This window comes from Carcharhinus amblyrhynchos, chromosome 3 (assembly GCF_965287045.1).
Source record: "Carcharhinus amblyrhynchos chromosome 3, sCarAmb.v2.hapA, whole genome shotgun sequence".
NCBI lineage: Eukaryota > Metazoa > Chordata > Chondrichthyes > Carcharhiniformes > Carcharhinidae > Carcharhinus > Carcharhinus amblyrhynchos.
The window spans coordinates 81,104,292-81,128,721 of NC_137326.1; the positions used below are offsets into that span (position 1 = coordinate 81,104,292).

Below are 24,430 nucleotides of genomic sequence, written 5' to 3' on the forward strand. Positions count from 1 at the left end.
AGGGTTAGAGGGGGTTTGGTGGTGGTGAAACAGGAAACAATAGGATTTTTTGCCTGTTATACACCCCACGATTTTCTTTTTTATTTCTATTGTTCCTCCCAAAATTGAAAGGCCCAGCTTAAATTTCTAATTTCTAAAATAGACTGCAGTTTGACTTTTATAGATTGGTTGCATTTATCCAATTCGCTTTTGAAAATATTGATCTGCTTCCACCCTTTCAGGTAGCGCATTCTAGATCATCATAACTTATGTGAAAACTAGTCTCATTATCTGTCCCTGGTTCCTCTTGACAATTTATCTTAAGTCAGTGCCCTCTGGATATTGACCACATCTGCCACTGGAAACAGTTTCTCCTTGTTTATCCTACATGATTTTGAACGTTGCTGTCAAATCCTCTCTTAACCTTCCTTGTTCTGAGGAAAACAATCCCATCTAGTCTCCCTACATAGTTAAAGTTCTTTGTCCTGTATTTTTAAGGGTGACATCAGAACTCATTTATTTAAAACTAACACCTACAAGATATTCCTTCTTTCATAATTGAGATACATTGTGGGTAATGTGTCCATGACACATCATGTTATGTTGAAGAAGTGCTTCACTCGTTGAATTGTAGATGAATTCTTCGAGAATGAAGTAAAAATCCACATTTAAATAAAATCAACCAGGAAGAGCCATATAATTACATTACTAAAATGCATTATTTTTCATAATCATATTTTGAAAAAATATGTAAAATTGCATTAGTTGTACTGTTAACTAGTTAGTCAAGAAAGTACAATTTGAAAATGAAAACTTTGGGCACAGTGAGAAATATTTGGAAGTCAAAATTCTTTGGATCATTAGCTGTATTAATAAAGAGTTGGATGAACAAGGATATAATTGTTGCTACTGTTCAATTTTCTTTTCCCACTACTTCTCCACGTACACATTCGTTTTTATAACTTCTATCTGTAGTAGTTTGCTTCCATGATTCCCACATTTTTTTTCTCTTCTGGGATGTAAGTATAAGGCAGTCACTTAAAAGGATCTTACCAAAAAAAAATCTCAGCGCTGAACGAGCATGAAAACGGGAGAGAATCACACCCTTTTTTGGGTAAGCTCCCAGACTCAATCGTACGGCAGTTAGATGTGATTCTCGCCAGCAGGGGGAGTGGACAGAGCAAATTCTTGCTGGGAAGCCATTTGCTGAGCTCTACGTGTGCTATTACTAAGGCATGCCAATGTCTCAGTGCACTGTGTACACACTGAGAGATTTCCTGTCATGGCAGCAGCTGGGACTCAGTAATTTTATTTAAATTATGTAATGCATATTGAAATTGGCTTTGTGCCCTTTATTGGCGCAAAGCTAATTTTGCCAGCAAAACAGGACTGGTAACATCATTAGAGGTGAAAAACTGGGCGTGAACTTAATTTTCCACCTCTTGCCCAATCTACCAGCAGGACGAGCCAGTACAATCACTCCCATAAATTCAAAAGGAAATCAGGAGAAGCTTCTTTAACCGTAGTGTGGTTTGTGTGTGGAATTTGCTATTGTAAATAACTTCGATTAATATTATAAGTGTATTTAAGGGAAAGATAGTTAAACACATAAGACAAAAAAAGGAAGGATATGCTGATAGGATTATATGCAATAGGGTGAGGATGTGCATGTGGAGCATAAAGACCAGCATTGAAATGTTGAGCCAACTGGTGAGTTTTTAAATTTTTCATTCTGTAACAATGTGATTTTCAGGGTGAACTGAACAATGATCAAGATGTTGTTGATTTCATAATGAATCAGCCGACTATTGTTCCAAGAATCAATTCTAGAATTCTCAGCTCTGACAGAGACCACCTGGATTTAGCTTCTGATGGTAAGTTATCAAGTAGCTTAGATTAGACTTGAGGCATTTTAATATGCTCCAAAAGCTTGCTACTTCTATTTTCTTTGAAAATAGTGCATTTTATTAAGCGATTAACCATTTAAAAAGGAAGTTTAATGTACAAACACAAAAGGATCCCCAGAGTGGTTTAATTTCCTTCCGACATTTAAGGCAACGGCTCAGTGCAGGCATGTGGTGCTGAGTTTCGGTTTTCTGCTGAAGTGGTCATTCTTCGAAACTACTGATTAATGGAGCCTGGACTTGCGTACTACATGTGTACGCCAGTATAAATAATGCAAGACACAGCTTTAAATTCTAAATACTGCACTCTTGATGTGACTGGTGGAAGAGAAAACAAAAGAGGAAAATGACTTGTTGGTAAATGGTTTTGTTATCTTGAGCTGATTTCTATGTTCATGCGATATGCATGACAAATATGCCAAATGCATAGGCCTGAATTATTGTAGAGATGAAGAGCCTCCCATCTTTCTGAAAATATAGGTGGAGACCCAGATCCAGAGGTCCCATCATTATCGAGGGAGAAGGGGTGTTGTTGGGGAATGGTGCAGGGAATGGAATGGGTGAATAGGATGGCTCTAAGTTGTACAGCTGTGCTTTATTGATGTAACAGCACATGTTAAAGTGCAGCTGCCTCAGGCTGTTATGATTTACATTTGTGGGATGTCTAGAACATGACCTATGCATGTTAGACCTGGTTGGAGAATGTTTAAAATTGCTGGAGTTCTTTGGAGTACTTGGGTACCCTTTTGGGGTGATAACATGTCCTTTTGGATTTGGTCCCGTGACACTTTTGGAGGAGGTCACATGCTCATTGGGAGATGTAAGATGCCATTTGTGATTGTTAAAAGTACACGTGAATGTGCATAAGCTTATTGGAACTGTCAAAGAGAGCGATCAAAGCATTTAAAACTTCAACCCTTAAATATTTGCAAAACATGTCTGTAGCATTTAAAAAAAGGGAATTTATTATTTCATTCTGACTGTTGTTGTAAGCCTAAGGATTATGATTACAGGATTAGTGTTGCATGACTAATTTCATACCCTTTTATTATTACAGTGGGGTGCTGCCTGTTCACAGCTTGATGGGCAGCTCCAAGTGGTTACAAATTCTTTGAGGTGGGACTACAAATTTCAGTGCTTGCTTTTATAAGGGACAAAAGGAAGTTAAATGTTTTGAATAGATTTTTATTAGTAAGAGTTCTTTTTCTGAAATAGTGAATGCATCAATAGGCATTTCAGAACTTGATTTAATCTCAAGTCCTAAGGTTTGTGCATGGTGAGTACTGGATGGGTTGGCATGGTAGATATGAAGGCAAAGGATGAGGGGTATGAGCTGACATGAGCCAGCACTAAATTGGCATTGGAGCTATAAAGGGTCATAGAGAGCAAGCAGAAAGGCACATGTTGGCATCAGGGGTCATGGTATAGATAGAGGGGCATGAGGTGGGATGGTTGGCATAGATAGGGCATGGGGAGGGTGATGAGCGGTGGAAGGTTGTTTTCTGCTTTTTTTTGATGCATAGAGGTAGGACTTTTACCCAGTCCGCATCTGTACCCTGACTCCTCAACATTGTTTCTGCGTCACCTGCAATGACTCCCTGAACCTCCTTGTCCCCGCACCTCCACCAGCAATTGTCGCAACTTAGACCTTGCTATCCTTAAATGAAGGGTAGAGTTTGGGAAAATTAGGCATTTTGCCTGCCTTTGTGTTTTCTCATTTAAGTTTGAAGAATTTATACAAATTTTCTGCTTTGAAATAGCAAATTGATATTTTAAACTGATAACTGCACTTCATCATGCAGGTTGAATTTAGAACGTTCTGAAGAATTAACATTTATAGGACTTGAGCAAATGTCCTTTAACAGCGTGTAATTGTAGTTTGAATTAGACAATGCTCCCTATAAATCTTTAATGAACTCAATTTTCTTACAGCTCATGATGGTGTAGATGACTATTCCCATTTTGCTTTCCTGAAATCTGAGGAAAAATCTGCAGCAGTCGCCAATAGTATCTTCTATTTGTCTAAAAGAGGTACAGTATTTGGTATTGAAGTGATGTCTGCTCTCTTTCTCTGTTCATATGATGTAACATTTATTTTGCTATATATACAGTCCCAATGGTGCTGTTCATTAACGTGTCAGAGGATATGATGTTTTATAAGGGTAAGAATACAAAATTGTAAACCTTAGAAGTTTCTACTGCTAAGGTTTTCATTTGACACGACTGTTTATTTACTGTTAAGCGATTTATTTTTTAAAAAGGTTCATTTAAGAAGCTGCTGTAGATATTCTGTCTTTTTGGGGAGATCCTTGCTTGGTTATTAATTTCAGAACAGTATCTGGAAATTGATAGAACAGTGTGACTGTCCAGAAACAGGTGCTAGACATACCATTTAACAACATGTATAGAAATAAAAGAAGCTGGAGTCTGAAACTTCTGCATTCATTCAAATTTGCATAGTTCCCTGATCAAATGACAATTAAACTTGTTGATCTGAAGCTGTATTTATTTAATAATTAGACTTTGTGACCTTGAAGAGATGCAGCTCCACTATAACCAGTTACATTGTGAATGCCATTGTTTAACACATCTATCCTTCTAAAATAGCATATTGCCTGGTTTATAAACAGAAAGGAGAAATGGAAATACTCACTAGCTCAGGCGACGTCTGCCAGGCAGAAGGTTGATGTTTCAGTTCATTGACGTTTCGTCTGAACCTGACTTACTGTTAGCTACAAAGAGATCAACTAATATATAAATATATATCACCTCTTCTAATATGCACCTGCCATTTGCAAGTTGTTTGAAATGTGCAGTGTATGGGTTGCTGATTTCAATAGACTGGAATCAGGCCTGTGGTACTCATTTCGTATTCTTCACTTATGTAGTGATCAGTGGTGTGAAGCTGTTAATTTGTTCTCTATAATGTAGCAATGTTGAAAATCCATCATCTGATTTTAATTGTGTTCGTCCCACACTGCCACTGGTAGGAAAGTAAGTGTGATATTTGAGTGGAGGTGGTAACAGGTGCTACTTTATAAATATTTGTTGGTAACTGCTGTATCTGTTATAAGCAAAATGAAGAAAGGTCCCCTTCAAGGTTTCCTACTATGTGTTGCTTATCAGCAACAAATAGTTCACGCAGAGAACAAGACTGTGCTTTATCAAGCAAGTCAGTTGATGTCCAAGAAAGGAGATGCATATAAATTGTCCTCAACCTTAAGTGGACATTTGTATGTTAAATTATATTCTGACCCACACAACTCGGCATTCCATGTTGTAATCGCTAAATAAAGAAGTTTCTTCTGAATTCTCTATTTGAATTTACCCATTTGGTAAAGGTACACTCAGTGATGCTGATGAAAGGGGGTTACAGGATTTTGACCCAGTGACAGTGAAGGAATGGTGATCTAGTTCCAAGTCAGGATGGTGAGTGACTTGGAAGGGAGGGTGGTGTTTTCATGCATCTGCTGCCTTTGTCCGTCTAGGTGGCAGAGGTTGCTGGTTTGGAAGGTACTATTGAAGAAGTTTTGGTGATTTGCTACAGTGCATCTTGTAGTTCGGGCTTGTTCAACTGGTGACCGATGGGCTGGATAGTGGCCTGTGACCTGTCTGGATTAGGCATGCTGAACATTGTTGGATATACAATTGAGTCTGTTAAATAGACTAGGAAGCTGCCTTGCTTGAGGACTGTGTTTGGGGAGTCAGCAAGTGAGCTACTTTCTGCAGAATTACCAGCTGACCCGCTGTTGTAGCCACTATATTTACATGGTTAGTCTAGTTCATTTTCTGTCAATGGCAACCTCCAAGGTATTGATAGTGCAGGAGTCAGCAGTGGCAATGTCAAGAGGAAATGGTTAGATTCTCTCTCATTAGAGATGGTTGTTGCTTAGCACTTGTGTGGTGCGAATGTTAATTGTCACTAATCAGCCCAAGCCTGGATATTGTCCAGGTCTTATGAATACAGACTCTCTCAGTAACTAAGGAATCACGAATGGTGCTGAACATTGAGCAGTCATCAGCAAACATCCCCATTTCTGACTTTATGATGAAAGGATGATCATTTCTGAAGCAGCTAAAGATGATTGGGCTTGGGCCACTAGCTTGAGGAACTCCTGCAGTGATGTCGTGGAACTGAGATGATTGACTTTGAACAACCACAGTCAACTTTCTTTGTGCTAGGCATGACTCAACCAATGGAGAGTTTTCCCCTGATTGCTATTGGCTTCATTTTTGCTTGGGCTCCTTGATGCCTCACTTGACCAAATGCTGCCTTAATGTCAAGGGCATTCACTCTCACCTCAGCTCTTGGAGTTCTGCTGTTTTTTACATCTTTGGAGTAAGACTGTAATGAGATCAGGAGCAGGGTGGTCCTGGCTGAATCCAAACTGAGCTTCGGTGATCAGGTGACTGCTGAGTACGTGCCAGTTGATTACACCATCAGTGACACTTTCCATCGCTTTGCTAGTGACAGAGTAGACTGATGAAGCGATAATTGGCTGAGTTAGATTTGCCCTGCTTTCTGTGGACAGACTGTAAAGTCACACTGCAATTCAGCTTCAGGCAACCAAACTGTTTCTTGAATAAAATATCATTATTTTTATAAATCTGCCCCTTTTCAATTCTATCGACCTTAAAAAAAAGCAAAATAAGCACTGGGATATATTTCTAATGATCTTATTGACCCGTATTGCTACTTTTAACGATTTGTGTATTTACACTCCCAAGTCGTTTGACCTGTTGACTGAACCATTAGGAGGTTAGGTGGATTGACCATGCTAAATTGCCCCTTAGTGTTCCAAAATGTGTAGATTAGATGGATTAGCCATGAGAAATGTTGGGGATTACAGCAAAGGGTGGAGAGAGGTCCTGGGTAAGCTACTCTGTCAGAGAGTAGGTACAGACCTGATAGACTAAATGGCCTCTTTTGCACTGCAGGATTCTATGAGCCATGCTGAGAATAAGACGGTTAACGTTTCAGCATTAGCATCTGTGACAGGAAAAGCTCTTTTAAATGTAAAGAATCCTGTCTAACTTTAATTCAGTTTGAAACAAAAACAACAAATGCTAGAAAATCACAGCAGGTCTGACAGCATCTGTGAGGAAAGAACAGAGCCAATGTTTGAGTCTGGATGACCCTTTGTCAGAGCTTCAGTTTGAGTTTGTGCTTGGTCTTGGACAGGGATTTTGTACCAGCTATTTGTAACAGTCTCATCAGGAAGCCAGTGGAACTGTGTTTCACCCAGAAACCTTGCCGATAAGTGGGCTATTATAAGCATTGTGTGTTAAATGGTATAATATTGAGTTTCCATTCAGTTGAGATATTTTTATGTGCAATTAGCCACAAATCAATAAAATCTGAAAAAAATAGCCTTTTAAGCACAAACTAAGTTTAGCACAAATAACTTCTGTGCTCTTTTGGGCTAATTTTTAAAAAGTCAGTCAAGAAGTTGATACTGCCGAACCAAACAGGCCTTACCATTCACTAAATTAATGACCAGGAAAAGATTTCACTAATTGTGCTTATTTGCATGCCATCGTAGAGGCTTCTAAAATTAAACCACTTCTTATGAGTGCAAGGACGTTAATCGCCTATTTTAAAAGCTTTTGAATATCTTTTAATTTGTTAACTTGACGATGATACGCCAAGAGATTAACACATGATTAGGTATTTTTTTTTGTCATTTTCGGTTACTTTCGGTTAGTCGCTATGATTCAGCACTCAGATTGAAATGCTTACTTATTTTGTGATTTAAACCCATTTTCAGCCATTTCAATTAACCTACAGTAAATTATTACTTTTGACCATGTTACTGATTGTTTTTAAAAAATTAAACTGGATCACGTTGGTCCATGGCAAATTAGAAAATTGGGGGAAGAAAAATACTTCTCAAAATGAGCATTATTAGCCCCTGACTCTGCAATTGTACCTAAATTGCAGGAGCATTAGTTACCCTCATGATTAACTTCATATGACAAGCAATATTGCTGCTAAACTGCATGGATACCCAGCTGCACGCATCTTGGAAGGTGCTGTGCAAATCTCATTTCATAAGAGATGGCATCTGTGTGCAACACAGAATTAAAGGGACCATGCATAAACTGGCTGTGTACAACAGCTGAAATTTAAAGGTGACAAAAATTGATTTTAACAATAGTTTGCTGTGATTTTTTTTGCCTCTGAAATTATTCTTCTTGTTAATAGATTTGATAGAACCTACTTTTCTTGTGCATATTTTAAGGAAGAACATGTTGTACTTGTTTCTCTTTCTGCACCTAAGGGTGCACAAGACAGGTTTTTATCTGTTCCCATACTGAGGTTTTCATGGAACAGGTTGCTAGCCTGTTGCCAGAGGCTTGTAACTGGTGTGGTGCCACTCCGCATGAAGCATGGCTGACCAGGAGTCTTTTCTGCTCTTAACATCCATCATTGGTGTGTTGAAAGAATTTTGTAGGTTGATACTCAACCTATTGGCCTCATTTATGAAGGCATCTTTCTTGGCCGTCACATGCTGGGATAGGACTTGAATCCAGAGCTGCTAGTTCTTGGGAGAACTTGTGCATGCCACAAATCCTACAGTGGATTATATAACTGAGTGATAGCTATTAGTCCCATGGCATGCTGCCCTATTATCAGCATTGATATAGGATACAAATTTCAATTTCTTGAAGACTTAGTATGGAAACCACTTCTTTAATGAGCGTCGAAAATCTAAACTCTTATACACGTTCCTTCTTCAGAAAAGCTCTGTGATTGATTGTTTTCTGACATTTTTGAACATTCTGGCTCAAGAACTCTATCTACTGCCAGATCTTATTATCTACTATTTTGTCTTTCTATGTTAAGCATGCTATGGATTGAAACGGGGTGTGTTGACCCATGGAGATTATTGCCCACAGTAGTTTGTTTTTCCAACTTGCTATGAATAATTCCATTTGCATACTCTTCCTCTCTTCACTGTTAATATGCTAGCTGCCAATGCTTAATTTTTCTGTTCAGCTTTTTATTGTGTAAATCTTGTGCAACTGCATAATTTTCTCAGGTGTTTACATTCCTTGTGAAAATTCAGGCATTAACTTTTGCTTTTCCTACATATTTTTCTTCAATTTCTGACAATCTTTAGTGACAATATTCCTCATTTATGGTGAATACTATCATGGGTGCGTTTTTGTCTATGTAGCTGGATTTTTTTCTTGCCCTGAGAATCCTATTGTTACACTCCATTACAATGCCTGACAAATAACATTTTTTTTTGTTGCTTTTGAACCATTTTCCATCATGCTTGAGCACTCCACAGTTGTATTAATAATGTTTTGGAGATGCTTTAAGTGGATCATTAGCAGCTTAAGTGTTAAAGTACCATTACAGGTGCACTGTGAATGTCTGATATTTCTTTATTACCTCCAAATAAAATTGCATTCTCAGCAATGGTACATTTTAAGAACATGGTTTTTTGCATTTTAATTATCAGTTCGAGATAAATTTAAAGAAAAAAAACTGCCTTTTATTTTCCACAGATGGAATTGTAAGCTTTTGGTGTTGTCACTGCATTTTAATCCCCTGGATTTGATGTAGTATCTTGATTATTAAGAACTAATTTTTCCACTCCTTACAGCATTTGGTTTGTACCGCTACTGCTGTGGTTCAAAAAGGCGGTTCACCCTTATCATCTCACGGGCAGTTAGCGATGGGCAACAAATGTTGATCTGCGCATTGACGACCACCTCTCTCTCTCTCTCTTCCCCCCCGCCAAACTCTGTGAATGAATTTTCCCATATTAAGTCATTCCCATCTATTTCATATTTTAAGATTTCATTGTGCTTTAGTTTTCTCCATTGCTTTTGGACAGATTCTAGTATGACATTACGTTTAAAATTTACCTGTGAAGGTTGTGTGTGGTGTTTGAAAGTTTAATCCAGTGACTTGATTCTGATTCAACAGGAAATGAAACCTTCTTTGTGTCGGTTTAGAGAATTGACTTCGAGTTTATCATAGAATCCCTGCAGTGCAGAAGGAGGCCATTTAGTCCGTTGAGCTTGCACCAACAACAATCCCATTCAGATCCTGTCCCCTTAATCCCACATCCTTTTGATACCAAGAGGCAATTTGGCCTAGTCAAGCAACCTAACCTGTACATCTTATTCATATGCACAAGTTTCCTGTTGCACTGTTTTTTTTGGTTCATTCCCACCTGCAACATGAATCTGAAGCTAGGTTGGAGCCATTCAAATGTTATGGAGGATAACTAACTGAATTTGATATCCTGGAAAATAGTTTCTGTTTGGCTTGTGAATAGCTTTTTTTATGTTTTGTTTTGCGGGCAAGTAGTAAGTTAGTTTGTATTATGAATTTTTTTCTAAAAAAGAACAAAAGTGAATTTCAGATTCCAAAAACATCAAAACAAAATAAGGAAATATTGTTTTTGGGTTGTGGGAAAGAACTATTAATTGATTATGCAGCTTGAAAGGAAATACAATTGCTTGGATGCATGATAGTAGCATGCTGGAGCATGGAACAAAACAGACCATTGCTCTGCCTACTGACTTGCAGACCTTGAATCTCTTATGTCTTTCATTCTGCCTGAGCAAAGAGGAGGATGTTTCTGTCAAGCAAGAGCAGGATGAATTCACATCAGGTCACACTATTACATGCCTTCGAGTGACTAATTACAGATGAGCTTATCTCTGTCAGCCTACCCACATTGTGATTGGCTGACACGAGATGGAAGAGGTCGCAAGTGTCAGGTTGGGGTGCGGGGGGACATGTAGTGGGATGGAGAAAATATTGTCTTTAAAAAGCTGAATTGTGCAACTCAGCAATCAAATCGAATTATTCTTTTTTGAAAAGTGAACTTTCATTTCTGTCAAGAGTTAAGTCCAGGTGGGATTCCAATTAAGTCAGTTCTGGAGGACACCTCAAAGTCACTAAATTGTTTTGTCTGAATGTTCAAAACTGTTTCAATAAATTCAAATGCTACTGACAGCATTTGATTTAACACTTTTTTGCATCTTTGGCATTTATGTCTTGAAGCATTTCTCCTTCAGGTGGTTGGGTTTACAAGCGGATGCTTTTTGTATTTGGGTGTCACAGGCTTTAATGTGGGAAAACAGTACCACATAATCTTCTGGGTTAAATGTGGCTGCAGCTGAACGTTGTTTGCTATAAATTTGACTTTATTCTGCTATTCATGTTTTTCATTTCTTTTTATTATTTATGCTTTTGTACAGGAATGTCTTCAAGAGAGATCTATGGTAACTTTCTGCTCTATTTGTTAGTCTGATTCTTATCTACTTCAACTGATGCATTTTTCATATTTTCCACTCAATTGCTTTATTATTGGGTTTTATTGCATCTGCTCAATTCTGCACGCATTCAGAATTCTTGTTACAAAACACGACTGTTTAAGAATCAAAATGCCCAGTTCACAGATTACAATTAACTGAATTATTGGACTGCAAATTTAAACATAAATAAAGGAGAGATAGCATAAGAACATTTGGCCCATCAAGCTCATTCCTTCTACATATTTAATTTGATCAAATAAAACCTAATGACCATTTTCAAACAGGTATTAATTTAAAGTGAGGAGCATGAAGTTTAATTTGGCAACATGTATTGAGCAGCTGCCTGAGATTTGGCCCTCAAACACCATGTTCAGTGAAACTTTCTGCTCAGTTATTTGCTATTAGAGAGCCCTTAGCAATTCAACTGGTGAATATGGTTTGTTGGTGTGACACTTAAAGCTATACCGACCTGGAGGTTGTTGCATTCAGTCTGCTCTGTGTGATGTTTAACCAACATCATTTGGGTGCAAGAAGAGCCCAGGGATGTGGAGAAGAGAAAAAAAACTGGGCTGAGTTTTTGACCATGACTCCACCAGAAAGTGTGCATCAATGGGTATTTCGCATGGGTATTTAATGAGGATCAGCTTGAGTTCAGCTGTAAATCTATCCAAGGTCAAATAACACAATGATATCACTGTATGAGATCAGTTGAAAAATAATTGTTTGAGTCGTGACCAGCACAGTTAGGGGTGGAAGGCTCTGGTGACAATTTCATTAAAATTTTCATGACTCAGATTGCATATTGGATATTTGCCTACTACATAAACACATATAAGATATACAGTGCTATTTCTGTGCTGGAATCCTCTAGTACGCAATTGAGTGGAAGAATAAATTGCTATGAGCTAATTAATCTTGCACCATTCTAACATGATGGATTATTTTCATAAATTCATGTGTTAGTGTTATTTCATTTCAACGATAGTTTTTAAAATTTTAGAAAAAATAGGGAGGCGGAAGAAAGGAATTGCACAACTCTAACTTTCAGTAGTTTATTGCAAAATTTGCTGATTCTCTCCATTCAATTCATGATTAAAGCAGTACCCTGTCTGACCATCCTGAGCCTCCCACTTCATGTTAATAGACACATCTTCATGAGAGTTGATGCTTATTGCCAAATTTGAAGCAGCTGTTATCCTGTTCCTTTGCATTTTATCTCCTCTGAACTGAAGTGCCCTTGCTATCAGAATGGTGAATGCAAAGTGAATCCCACTGCTTCTGATAGATTTTCTCACAGCAGGCTGGCACTGTTTTCAGATAGCATAACCTTCTTCTTGCCAACCTTCGTGTCGAGAAATGCAGGAGATTACTTCGGACCCTAGCAATCCCGTTTCACGTTACCATTCAAAAATATTTCATGGTTAGATCACAACTTTTGAAGGTGTAAGTTCACGAATATGGTCTTGATTGACCAATTTATTCCTAAACAGGACAGATCTTCAAGTTGTGTTTTGGTACAATCCTCCAGATTTGAGCTTCAGCACTTCTGTAACTTACAAGTTACTAAATTATACAGTTTGTAAATAAATGAGGTATCTAAATGTTGGAAATTCACAGCAGATCTTACAACATCTGAAAAGATAGCTCAGATTTCAAATAGAGATCTTTCATAAAAACTGAAAAAGGATTCAGCGAAGTCCCGCAATTGAAGCGACATAGGGACCTCCTTTTTATTTCAGTTCAAATGAGGATTATCCAACCAAAGTATTAACACAAACGATTATGTTTATTGGGCATTTTTTCATATTTTGCTTATTAGTCTATGGTGACAGTGAAGAAATTTAGATTTAGTGTGTAAGTGAGGGCTCGACTCCAGTTTTAAAGACTATCCTTGTCCTTCTCTTTCTGTTGGTTACTATTCAACTTTCCACCAACAGGTTGGGAATCTACACCAATGTCTTTGTTAATTCAACTCTCCAACCAGCTATGAGAAGCTGAGCTAAGGCGATCCTCACTTTTTCTAAAATAGAAAAACTTCACTTCGTACTTACAAAGCAGTACCTGATTTCCACTCTGAACCTTCACGTGATTCAGGAAACTAATCTAGGTGATAGCCTAAAAGAAATGATGGACATTTCCACCCTACTATGCCCGAAAGTATCCCAGTGTCTGCAAACATGTATTCCATTGGATGTGATCATTTTGATTGTTATCCTGGTCTCGGATGGATTAAATCAAGTTTTGAATAGTTTGCTTGAAATTTTCAGTGCTTCTCATATTCTGTTGTGATTTGCATGAAGAGCAGTTTTTGAAAAAATTAAATCCCTGCTCGCTTTATTCTACACATACATCAGTAAAGTTAGCGATTTGAGATAACACACTCTGAGCTCTATGGCTGTCCTAACGTGAAGTTGATTCCTTCACATAATATTCTCTTTTTGATCCATTAAAAGAAAATTAGATAAATACACGAAGAAAAGTTTACAATGCTTTGAGAAATGGGTAAGTGAGACAAATTAGTTGCTCTTTCAAAGGGCCGGCCCAAGCACAATAGTTTCTAGGGATTCATTGTATGCACTAAGGTTCTACAATCTAGAGTAGTGTGCAGTAACACTTCATGCTATCTTTATTTTTTGGAGAATGTACAGCCTTTGGTCACTGCATAGCTAAAAACGATAAATGTTGTTACATAAGATGGATACGTACCTGTGCCTTGTGTGCCCTCTAGCAGAGGCATTATAACTGCAGCTGCTAAAACGCTAAGCTAGTTATTCCAATTTTTTAAAGTTATAAACTGGCTGTCCTACCAAAATCTCAACATAACACTGTTCATCAAACATGTGAGAGTTAAGAACAAATGAGATCTTTGCAAAGATTAATCAAATGCAGGTAGTGAAAATAATGAGATGTGTAATTTTGTTATATAATTTTATGTAAAAGTAACTATCCTTAGCAGAATTTTAAACTTCAGTGAATAAATTGAACAGGCATATGTTGTGCAGACTAGTTAAAAGCCCGTAAACCTTGCAAAGGTTTTAACTCAAATGCTTAATAATATCAATTTAATTTTTGAAAAAAAATTTTGCCCACTTTATTCTTGCATCATATATAATATATATTTTACACTCAGGTTCCTTGTAACTTAATTGACTGGATTGGTGATCCAGAGTACTGTGAGCTAGATTTTAACCTTCTATAAGTAACTTTCTCATTTAGTGTGTCCCTTATAAGCATGCTGCTATTGACCACTGCTGTCTCTGATTTGAACTTCTAAAGTCAAGTGTTTGGCTTCCATGAGTTCATGAAATGTATTTTTTTAAGTAACTATTGAATCTTTGCATGTAAATTATTCTCCACCATGTATCATTAGGGAAGTTGAATGCATGTGACACTGATTTCTCCAAGATATGAAATTCCACCCACTGGAGGGTCATGTTCTTACATTTCAGGGTTTAGGTTAAACGTGACATCTGATCACCAATCTCACTTGGTTTTCAATTGAACAAGATAATTGACTGCTAAGCCACATGACTATTAATCGCAGCAATATATTGTGCCTGGTGGCTGCAATTCAATTGGCCTTTAGTTATTCCAAAGCATGGGAAATGCCTGCACAATTTCTTTGTTCTCTTTAGCTTGTGCCCTCCAGCTGGTTGAATGCAAATTTAATGGGCGAGGGATCATTATTGTATATTGGTATTTGATGAGAACTGAAAATTACGTTTTAAAATTGGTGAAATGCACATTGTTCAATTTACTTTCTTCACGTGGTTTATAGATGATAAGTATATTCGTCCACTTACGTTTTGGATTGTTGGAGATTTTGATGACCCTTCAGGGAGGCAGTTACTGTATGAATCCCTTAAGCATCTGGTAAGATATTAAAATTAAGTCAGTATCTTATTCACTTTCCATGATGTCTGTGCTACATTGTGTGCACATTGCTCTTTGTTAATATCCTCACCAGTTCAACCAACATCTTCTTTATAATGATTATTTATGTTTTTATTCCAATTCAATCAAATCATTATTTATAGACATGAGGGGTGGGGGCTGGTATTGAGATTGCATATATGCATTGTGTAAAATAACTAATTATCAAGGGACTAATCCTTTGGTTTGTGGGGGAGTTCCTGTTCTAATTTGGGATTGTCCACACATTTATGGCCCTTGTGGCCTTTGTTTTTCACCCCTCTTTGTTTCTTATTCCATATGCAACAAAAACACTTTGTACAAATGTGTGCTCTAATTTTCCCTCTTAATTAGAAAATGCATAGTCTTGGCAACGTATTTCTCTAGCACACAGCTGAATTTGAGAACTCATTGTGTAGGTAATTGTGATAATTACTGATTTTCCTTGTTCTTGATGTTTGATTACTGGACAAAATATACAACAAAACTAGGGTAAAATCTACACTTGGGGTGAAAACAGAACTTGGATATTCAACTTGTGTTGAATTGCTACTTTATGTTAACAATATTAAGCACTCAGAGTTGAGATGTTTTCATCCTACGGCTAAGGAAGCCAATGTCCTTATGGAAGGAGATTCTCTTCACTGGTTTATTTGACTTGGTTTGTTCGGAGGAGTTCAAAACAATATTTACTTAGCATTTATTGCTCTCCCAATCCTCGCATAATCTAAAGGCTTTCAAAATTAAAGCTTGGCATCACCTAACCAACATTTCTTGATTTATCTCATCTCTTCTTTTCAACCCTGGTGATATTATGCATTCTGTCCTTAATTCTTTAGCTAGATTTCTCAAAATCTAAATAAAGTTTTAAGTTTTCTTTTAAAGCAGACAAGTTCTTTGTTCTTCTGCATCTGTGTTTGTGTTTTGCTTTGCAGAAATCTAGCAATAATTTGAGGATTGGCTTGATAAACAATCCAAACAGCGAACTCACCCAAAAAAACACAATTGTCGCCAGAGCCATTTGGACTGCACTTAAAACTCAAAGTGTTAACAATGCCAAGAACTTCATCACCAAACTGGCAAAAGAAGAGACTGCAAAGGCATTGGCCGAGGGGGCTGACATCATGGAATTTGCTGTTGGCGTAAGTGATATGTCTTGTTAGTTTGTATTAGATTAGCGCCACGTTTTCATTAAATTCTAATGTGATGAGCATATATGGAGCATACAAAAGACATTCGCAGCCTTACTATTTCCAACATTTCACTCCTTTTGTTAACAGTTCTCGTTGCTCTGCAGTGAGGATATCACGTGCTTTCTGTGTCTGTTTGGGACTGCTATAGGCTGCTGGCTGCATTGATGCTCACTGTTTCTAGATTAGTATTAATTCTGTTGTAAGATACCTAAAGGCAGGTGCAGATCACTAATTGAAAGAGAGACAGTTGTCTGAGAACCCTAAAGTAGTAAAGAAAACATAGGAATGATGAGAGTGTGATAGAAATGCTGAAAGGAAGACATTCACAACATTTGGAGTTGGATGTGGAAGCCCTGCTCTCCTTTCCAGTAGATCCAATTTTAGCTGGTGCTGGAAAGGAAGGGAACATGATTCACACATCAGAGAAACCCAAACTCAGCAGGGTCATTGTCATTTGAACTTAGTGTTGAATTCAGTAGACCCCATTATGGCTGCTGCAAGGGCCTTGTGAGAGTCACAAATTGATGGAGGAAACATAAATGCTTTTGAAGGGCGGTGGATAGATCTGTCTGTCTGTCATGTTTTTTTTAGATGTCCCTGTTTTAAATTTGAAAAGAAAACAGGCTTTGCCTGTCGGTGAGAGTTTAGAAATCCTTCTGTGGGGATAGGGTAAAACAAAAAATAGCTTCTGGTTCTCAAAAGTCCAGTAATATGTGAAACATACACTCCATAGTCCAAACCATCTGAGAACCATGTCAGAGAGGACTTACTTTGGATATAACTACTTAATTGATTGGAGTTCAGTGGAACATAGAAGGTCAATAATGTACCACCTGTGTTTATCTTTGCTTTCAATTAATATTCACCATTCTTTGCCTGACCTGTTTTCTTTTGTTCCCTTTTGTAGGGAATGGACAATGATGCTTTCCGAAAGGCGTTTGATAATCTGAGTTTGGATTTCATTTTATCACATAGTTCTTTCTGCAAGGATGTGGTGAAATTGAAGGGAGGACAGAGAGCCATAATAAGCAATGGAAGAGTAAGTATTTTGTTGGTTTCTGTTGAAAAGAAAGTTACTGTAAGTTTCAGGCCAGTGACTGGTTCTGATGAAAGGTTATTGGCTTGGAACATTAACTCTTTCTCTGCATAGCGGTTGCCTGACTTGCTGAATATTTCCAGCATTTTCTGTTTTCATTATGTTTAATACTAAGACTGGATCAGCAACTTCTTTTCACCTGAATGTCTGCTAGTTTGGGGCAAATGTTTGCTCCAGCTGCACACCTAAGCCTTTAGTCTAGATTCTGCCAACCATCCTAGCTGTTGTCAGACTGGATTTAGGAAGAACAGAAACTCAGTGTCCAGCTCAGACTTGATTTTTGCTTCTCCCTCTACATTTGTTTTGGTCTTTAATCAGTCACTTTCTGACCCAGTCTTGCCTATTTTTTGCCAAAAGCCTCACTCTTACCTTTTTCACATTAGGAATTGACAGCTTTGCTTCCTGTTCCTACCCTACAAAGTTCAACTGATCAAAAACGCAGTAGTCTGTTCTCACTACCTCGTTATATTTTCAAATGGACCCTTCGTCAGAACAGGAAATGGAAACTTTTTTCTTTTTCTCCCTTCACTAGTTATATCATTCAATTGAATTGCAACTAAAAATTCACTTTGAATTGGATTAGGCTACGATGCTTTGACTATCAGCAATTAATTTAAAATGATTAAGATGTAGTTCAGTTGGGTGATTAATATTGATTACCTCTGAGTTTTCTATTCTGCCCAAGAACCAAGAGTACAGCAATGCAGTTGACTGAGCAGCTGAACATTTAAGCTGTGATGCTCTTAACCATGCCCATTGTTTTTGCACAGAGGAATTACCCACTGATTTATATTTCCACTTAAAGGAGTTTTGCAGCAGTGCAATAATTAATCTTGTGAAGCAAAAATTTGAACCAGTTTACTCTAAATTGAAGCAAATTCTTTAAACATGAGTAGTATACTTGATAGACTATCTTTTGATTAGCTGTAATGTTATAACCTTTAGACTGCTGCATTGGCCTGTTTTAAAAAAAATCTCGTTTACCATTGCGGACCATTTATGTTAAAATTCAAACATTTGAAAAATGGCAGTCAGTTAGAATAGGTCAGGAGGTGAATAAGGTTAGCTAGCCCAAGTTGAATATTCATTTGTTTCTCGATGAGTGGAACAAATATTCTTTAAAATAATTAAACATGTTGACCATTGCGCTCAGACAGGTGTCTCAACATTGATTAATTATTGCAGTTTTACAATTTCAAAATTTCTAATCGGGAAGAGCTGGTGGTGAGGGTAATTCTCCCAGCCTGCTGTGCTGCTCTAGCAGTGCAACGGGAAACACCAGTGGAGGCTGTTTAGTAGGTTCTCTGCTGGGCGCCACAGCCTCTGAGCGTCTCTGGGCTAGGTTTTTTTTAGAGTAACCAGCTCCGTGCTGGAATTCGGGGTGGAACTAATTAAACTATTGAAGTTTGGGTTTGCAACCGGTTAGCGGATTTGGGCTGGGACTGAAGTCTCCTGTCCCACTGGCATCTTTTTCCAGGAGCGCTTCTTCCAGCAGGGTCTAAAACTGCTCCCCACTAATGGGGAACAGGTGGCCCAACCCCGCAGGAAGGAAGAGAGGCCATTGAGGCCCTTCAAGGAAGCCAGGGATGGGGTGTGCCCCCTGGGCAGTGCCAGCCTGGCCTCTGCCACTGCCCAAGGAGCAAACTGGCAATACCTAAGCACCTTGACACTGCCCACTGAGATCAGCAGCGCCAAAGGGCGGTGGCTATTGGGGGGATATCAATGGGGGTGAGGGTCCCTCTGCCACTTTGCGTTGGGATTGGTGGATCAGAAGCAGGAGTGAGGATGTTGATTGGGGCTGGTCATCTGGATGTCTGGGGGGTGGTTGCAATCGAGTGGGCCAGAGATTGGGAGGCTGACAATGTGGAGCCACTGCACATGCTCCGATCTCGGCGCTGACAGATCAGCACATGTGCAGTGGCTCACTAAGCATGATGCTGTCGGCCTGTCCAGCAGGAAAAGGCACTGCCCACAGATTTTTCAGTGTGAATCCTGCTAGGGCACTTTGCAATGCTCAGCGTCGGAGGTTCATTCTGAAAATCACGCTTAAAAAAACCAGTGGGAGTTACTCCACTTCTCACGCAAATTTGACAGAATATTTTTGAAGAACTGCTCTCTCTGCTGCCCCGCCCCGCCCCCCCCCCCCCCCCGCCCCCCCCCCCCCCGATTGTCTAATGCTGTTGAACTTAATTGGTTTTATTAAACATTTTAAATATTTGCAACTTTAGCAAAACAATTCTGTTTAATACCAGCAAATACACAAATACCTGAAATCAATGTCTTTCCTGGCATGTAAAATATGCATACTTACCCATTAATGTTGCCATTAGATCAACATACTCAGAGATTGGCATACTCCATCAGAGCTGTGCGAACAGCTGTTGGACTAGGAATCCAGATAAAGATCAGAGACTATAATAAGTCAAATTGTATTTTTGTCATATGATCAAGAAAGCCGACACCAATGAATATAATATGGATACTGGGAAACTCATTCAGAATTGGAGGGAAGAAACCTCTCAATTGATTGTCTGGAGCTGAACATCAGGTTTACTCCTAATTAGTAGTTTCATTTCTCTGCTGGCATTAATCTAGTTTGTTGGGTTTGCCACCCACAATCTCTTGTATTGTGTATTTTATCTTAACCTCAAACTTATTTTGAAACTGTGCCATATTTTTCCATTCTGTACCCGAACATACAAGTTAGGAGCAGGAGTAGGCCTTTGAGCCTGCTTTGCCATTTAATAAGATCATGGCTGATCTGATTGTCATTTCAACGACACTTTGCTGTCTACTCCCCATAACCTTTGATTCCTTTGTCCATCAAAACTCTTTCCAACTCTGACTTGAATAAATTCAGTAGCTCAGCCTCCATTGCTTTCTGGGAAAGAGAATTTCACGTACGCCTCACCAATGCCCTATATAGCCGCAGCAAGACCTCCCTACTTTTATATTCAATCTCCCTCGCTATGAAGGTCAGCATGGCAGATGGCGGCGTGGGCTCGTTGGGCCGAAGGGCCTGTTTCCCAGGCTGTTTTTGTTCTTTGTTTTTTTATCCCATTCGCCTTCCTGACCACCTGCTGCACCTGCAAGCTGGGTTTTTGCGACTCATGCACAAGGACCCCGAGGTCCCTCTGCACCATTGCCTGCTGCAGTTTTTCGCCATGTAAGTAATAATCCTTCCTACCATTATTCCTACCAAAGTGGACCACCTCGCACTTGCCAACATTAAATTCCATTTGCCAGTTCCTGGCCCATTCGCCCAGCCTATCGAGATCCTTCTGCAGACTCTCCACACCCTCCGCGCAATTTGCCGTTCCACCAATCTTGGTGTCATCAGCAAATTTTGACACCATACACTCGGTTCCCTCCTCCAGATCAAATGGTAAATAGCTGAGGCCCCAGCACCGACCCCTGGGGCACTCCACTAGTCACCAACCGCCAATCCGAATAGCACCATTGACCCCGACTCTCTGCCTTCTATTTGACAACCAGTCCTCTATCCACGCTAACCCCTTACCCCCAACTCCATGTCCCCTGACCTTCTGCAATAACCTCTTGTGAGATACCTTGTCAAACGCCTTCTGAAAATCAAGAAAGACCACATCCACCGGCTCTCCTCTATCCACCGCCCTAGACACATCCTCACAGAACTCCAGTAAATTTGTCAGGCACGACTTCCCCTGAACGAAACCGTGCTGCGTCTGCTCTATCAAGCAATTCCCCTCAAGATGCCTCGCTATTTCCTCCTTGATGACGGATTCTAACATTTTACCTACAACAGACGTTAAACTAACCGGCCTATAATTCCCCGCCTTTTGCCTGGCACCCTTCTTAAACAACGGCGTAACATTAGCCGCTTTTCAATCTTCCGGCACTTCCCCGGAATCCAGCGACGTCTGGAAAATAACCACCAAGGCATCCACTATCACCTCTGCCATTTCTTTCAGAACCCTCAGACGCATTCCATCCGGTCCTGGGGACTTGTCCACAATCAGCCCCTCCAGTCTGTCGAGCACCGCCTCTCTAGTAACAATAATGTCATTGAGACCCTCCAGTCCTACCACCTTTCCATCTCTAACACCCGGCAAATTATTCACGTCCTCCTCCGTGAATACCGAAACAAAAAAGTTATTCAAGACCTCAACCATTTCCCCATCCCCTACCACTAAGTCCCCCTTCTCATCCTCTAAGGGTCCAACGTTCACCCTAGCCAGCCTCTTCCTTTTTATATACTTATAAAAACTCTTGCTATCCTTTTTTATATTAAGCGCTAGCCCAGCTTCATAGTTTCTCCTACCCTTCTTTATCAATTTCTTTGTCAACTTTTGTTGACATTTAAACCTCTCCCAATCCTCTTCTCGCCCACTACTCTTAGCTACTCTAAACGCCTCCGCTTTTAATTTAACACTTTCCTTCACCTCCTTCGTTATCCACGGCTTATTACCTCTCCTCCTACGGTCCTTTTTGACCGTCGGAATAAATTTCTGCTGAGCACCAAGAAAGATCTCCTTAAAGATCCTCCACTGCTCCTCAGCAGACCTACCTTCCAACGCACTCCCCCAGTCCACATTTGCCAATTCCTCTCTCATCCTACCGTACTCCCCTCTGTTCAAACAAAGGACGCGTGTCTGGGAACCCACTTGGTCCTCCTCCATCTGCACCAGAAACTCCACCATACAATGATCACTCTCCCCAAGAGGATCCTTCACCGCAAGGTCCCTAATTCTACCCGCCTCATTACATAACACCAGATCCAAGATAGCTCGCTCCCTCGTTGGCTCCAACACACACTGTTCAAGGAAACTATCCCGGCAGCATTCCAAGAACTCCTCCTCGAGCCCACCGCGTCCAACATGGGTCGACCAATCAATATGCAGATTGAAATCCCCCATAATTACGGCCGTCCCATTCCTGCACGCCACACTTATTTGCGCGTTAACAGCCCACCCCACCTCCAGATCATTATGTGGGGGCCTATAGACGACACCCACCAGCGTCTTCCTCCCTTTGCTGTTCCTAATCTCTACCCACAACGATTCCACGTTCTGTTCTTTGGCTCCAATATCATCCCTTGCTACCACCCTGATGCTATCCTTAATCAGCAGAGCTATGCACCCCCCTTTTCCTCCCGCCTATCCTTCCTAAACACTTGATACCCTTGGACATTCAGCTCCCAGTCCCTGTCACCTTGCAGCCACGTCTCTGTAATGGCCACCAGATCATATCCATTTGTGCTGATCTGCGCCACCAGCTCATCCACTTTATTCCGAATGCTTCGTGCATTCAGATAAAGTGCCTTCATCCCAGCCTTCACCTGGACCCTATTTCCCAGAACGGCAGAGAGTGGGGGTCAGTGGTTGCTATTCGGATTGGCGGATGGTGACTAGTGGAGTGCCCCAGGGGTCGGTGCTGGGGCCTCAGCTATTTACCATTTATATAGATGATCTGGAGGAGGGAACCGAGTGTAGGGTGTCGAAATTTGCTGATGACACCAAAATTGGTGGAAAGGCAAATTGTGCGGAGGGTGGTGAGAGTCTACAGAAGGATCTCGATAGGCTGGGCGAATGGGCCAGGAAATGGCAAATGGAATTTAAAGTTGGCAAGTGCGAGGTGGTCCACTTTGGTAGGAATAATGGTAGGAAGGATTATTACTTACGTGGAGAAAAACTGCAGCAGGCGACGGTGCAGAGGGACATCGGGGTCCTTGTGCATGAGTCGCAAAAACCCAGCTTGCAGGTGCAGCAGGTGATCAGGAAGGCGAATGGGATGCTGGCCTTCATAGCGAGGGGGATTGAATATAAAAGTAGGGAGGTCTTGCTGCGGCTGTATAGGGCATTGGTGAGGCCGCAGCTGGAGGACTGTGTGCAGTTTTGGGCGCCGTACTTACGCAAGGATATTTTGGCCTTGGAGGGAGTGCAGAGGAGGTTTACTAGGCTGATGCCGGAGTTGAGGGGGTTGAGCTATGAGGAGAGGCTGAATAAACTAGGCTTGTACTCGTTAGAGTTTAGAAGGATGAGGGGGAGATCTCATTGAGACGTATAAGATGATGAATGGGATGGATGGGATAGAGGTGGAGACACTCTTCCCGCTCAGAAAGGATAGTAGGACTAAGGGGCACAGCCTCAAGACAAAGGGGGGAGCGGTTTAGAACGGAGTTGAGGAGGAACTTCTTCACTCAAAGGGTGGTGAATCTCTGGAATTCTCTGCCCGTTGAAGTGGTGGAGGCTGCCTCGCTAAATATTTTTAAGACGTGGGTTGATGGGTTTTTGATAAGAGAGGGGATTAAGGGTTATGGGGAGAGGGCGGGAATGTGGAACTGAGCCACGACAGATCAGCCATAATCTTATTGAATGGCGGGGCAGGCTCGAAGGGCTAGATGGCCTACTCCTGCTCCTATTTGTTATGTTCTTATGTTCATACTCACGTCCCCTACTCCCTTTATTATTGGGACATCCTCGGTCTCTACCCTTACCTGTACCCTCTCCTTAACTTTAGGCCTCGTAATGTCACCTACCCTCACACACACACACACACACACACCCCCCCCCCCCCCCCCCCCCCCCCCCCAAATTAGTTTAAAGTGTCTACAGTCCTCTTTACACGATTCGCCAGGACTCTGGTCCCAGCACGGTTCAGACCCACCCCATCCTGCCCGAACAGGTCCCACCTACCCCAATACTGATGCCAATTCCCCATAAATTCAAACCCATTCCTCCCACACCAATCCCTGAGCCACCCATTCACTTCCTTAATCCTGTCAACCCTACGCCCGTCTGCACTCGGTTCAGGCAGTAGCCCAGAGATAACCACCTTGTTGGTTCTACTTTTTAATTCCATTCCCAGCTTTTCCATACTCCCTCCCCAGATCCTCAGTTCGCATTTTGCCTACGTCATTGGCACCCACATGTACCACAACGACCGGATTCGCACCCTCCCATTCCAGGTTCCTCTGCAGCCCAGATGCGACATCCCGGACCCGAGCACCAGGCAGACAACACACCCTTCTGTGCACTTTGTCATTGTGACAAAGGACAGTGTCAATACCCTTCACCCCACTA

At 40.5% G+C, this 24,430-nt stretch overlaps 1 protein-coding gene across 2 annotated transcripts in view; it reads left to right on the plus strand.

The window, feature by feature from the left end:
• The window catches only part of uggt1 (UDP-glucose glycoprotein glucosyltransferase 1), a 131,962-nt gene that overhangs the window by 38,992 nt on the left and 68,540 nt on the right, over positions 1–24,430 (plus strand). Inside the window, exons 19-24 of one of the 2 annotated variants that reach the window (XM_080185439.1) lie at positions 1,733–1,853; positions 3,816–3,914; positions 11,112–11,135; positions 14,947–15,041; positions 16,016–16,222; positions 17,181–17,312. In XM_080185439.1, the coding sequence (XP_080041565.1) occupies positions 1,733–1,853; positions 3,816–3,914; positions 11,112–11,135; positions 14,947–15,041; positions 16,016–16,222; positions 17,181–17,312 (678 nt within the window). The remainder of the gene's footprint in view (positions 1–1,732; positions 1,854–3,815; positions 3,915–11,111; positions 11,136–14,946; positions 15,042–16,015; positions 16,223–17,180; positions 17,313–24,430) is intronic. The other variant, XM_080185440.1, reaches the window with a different exon arrangement.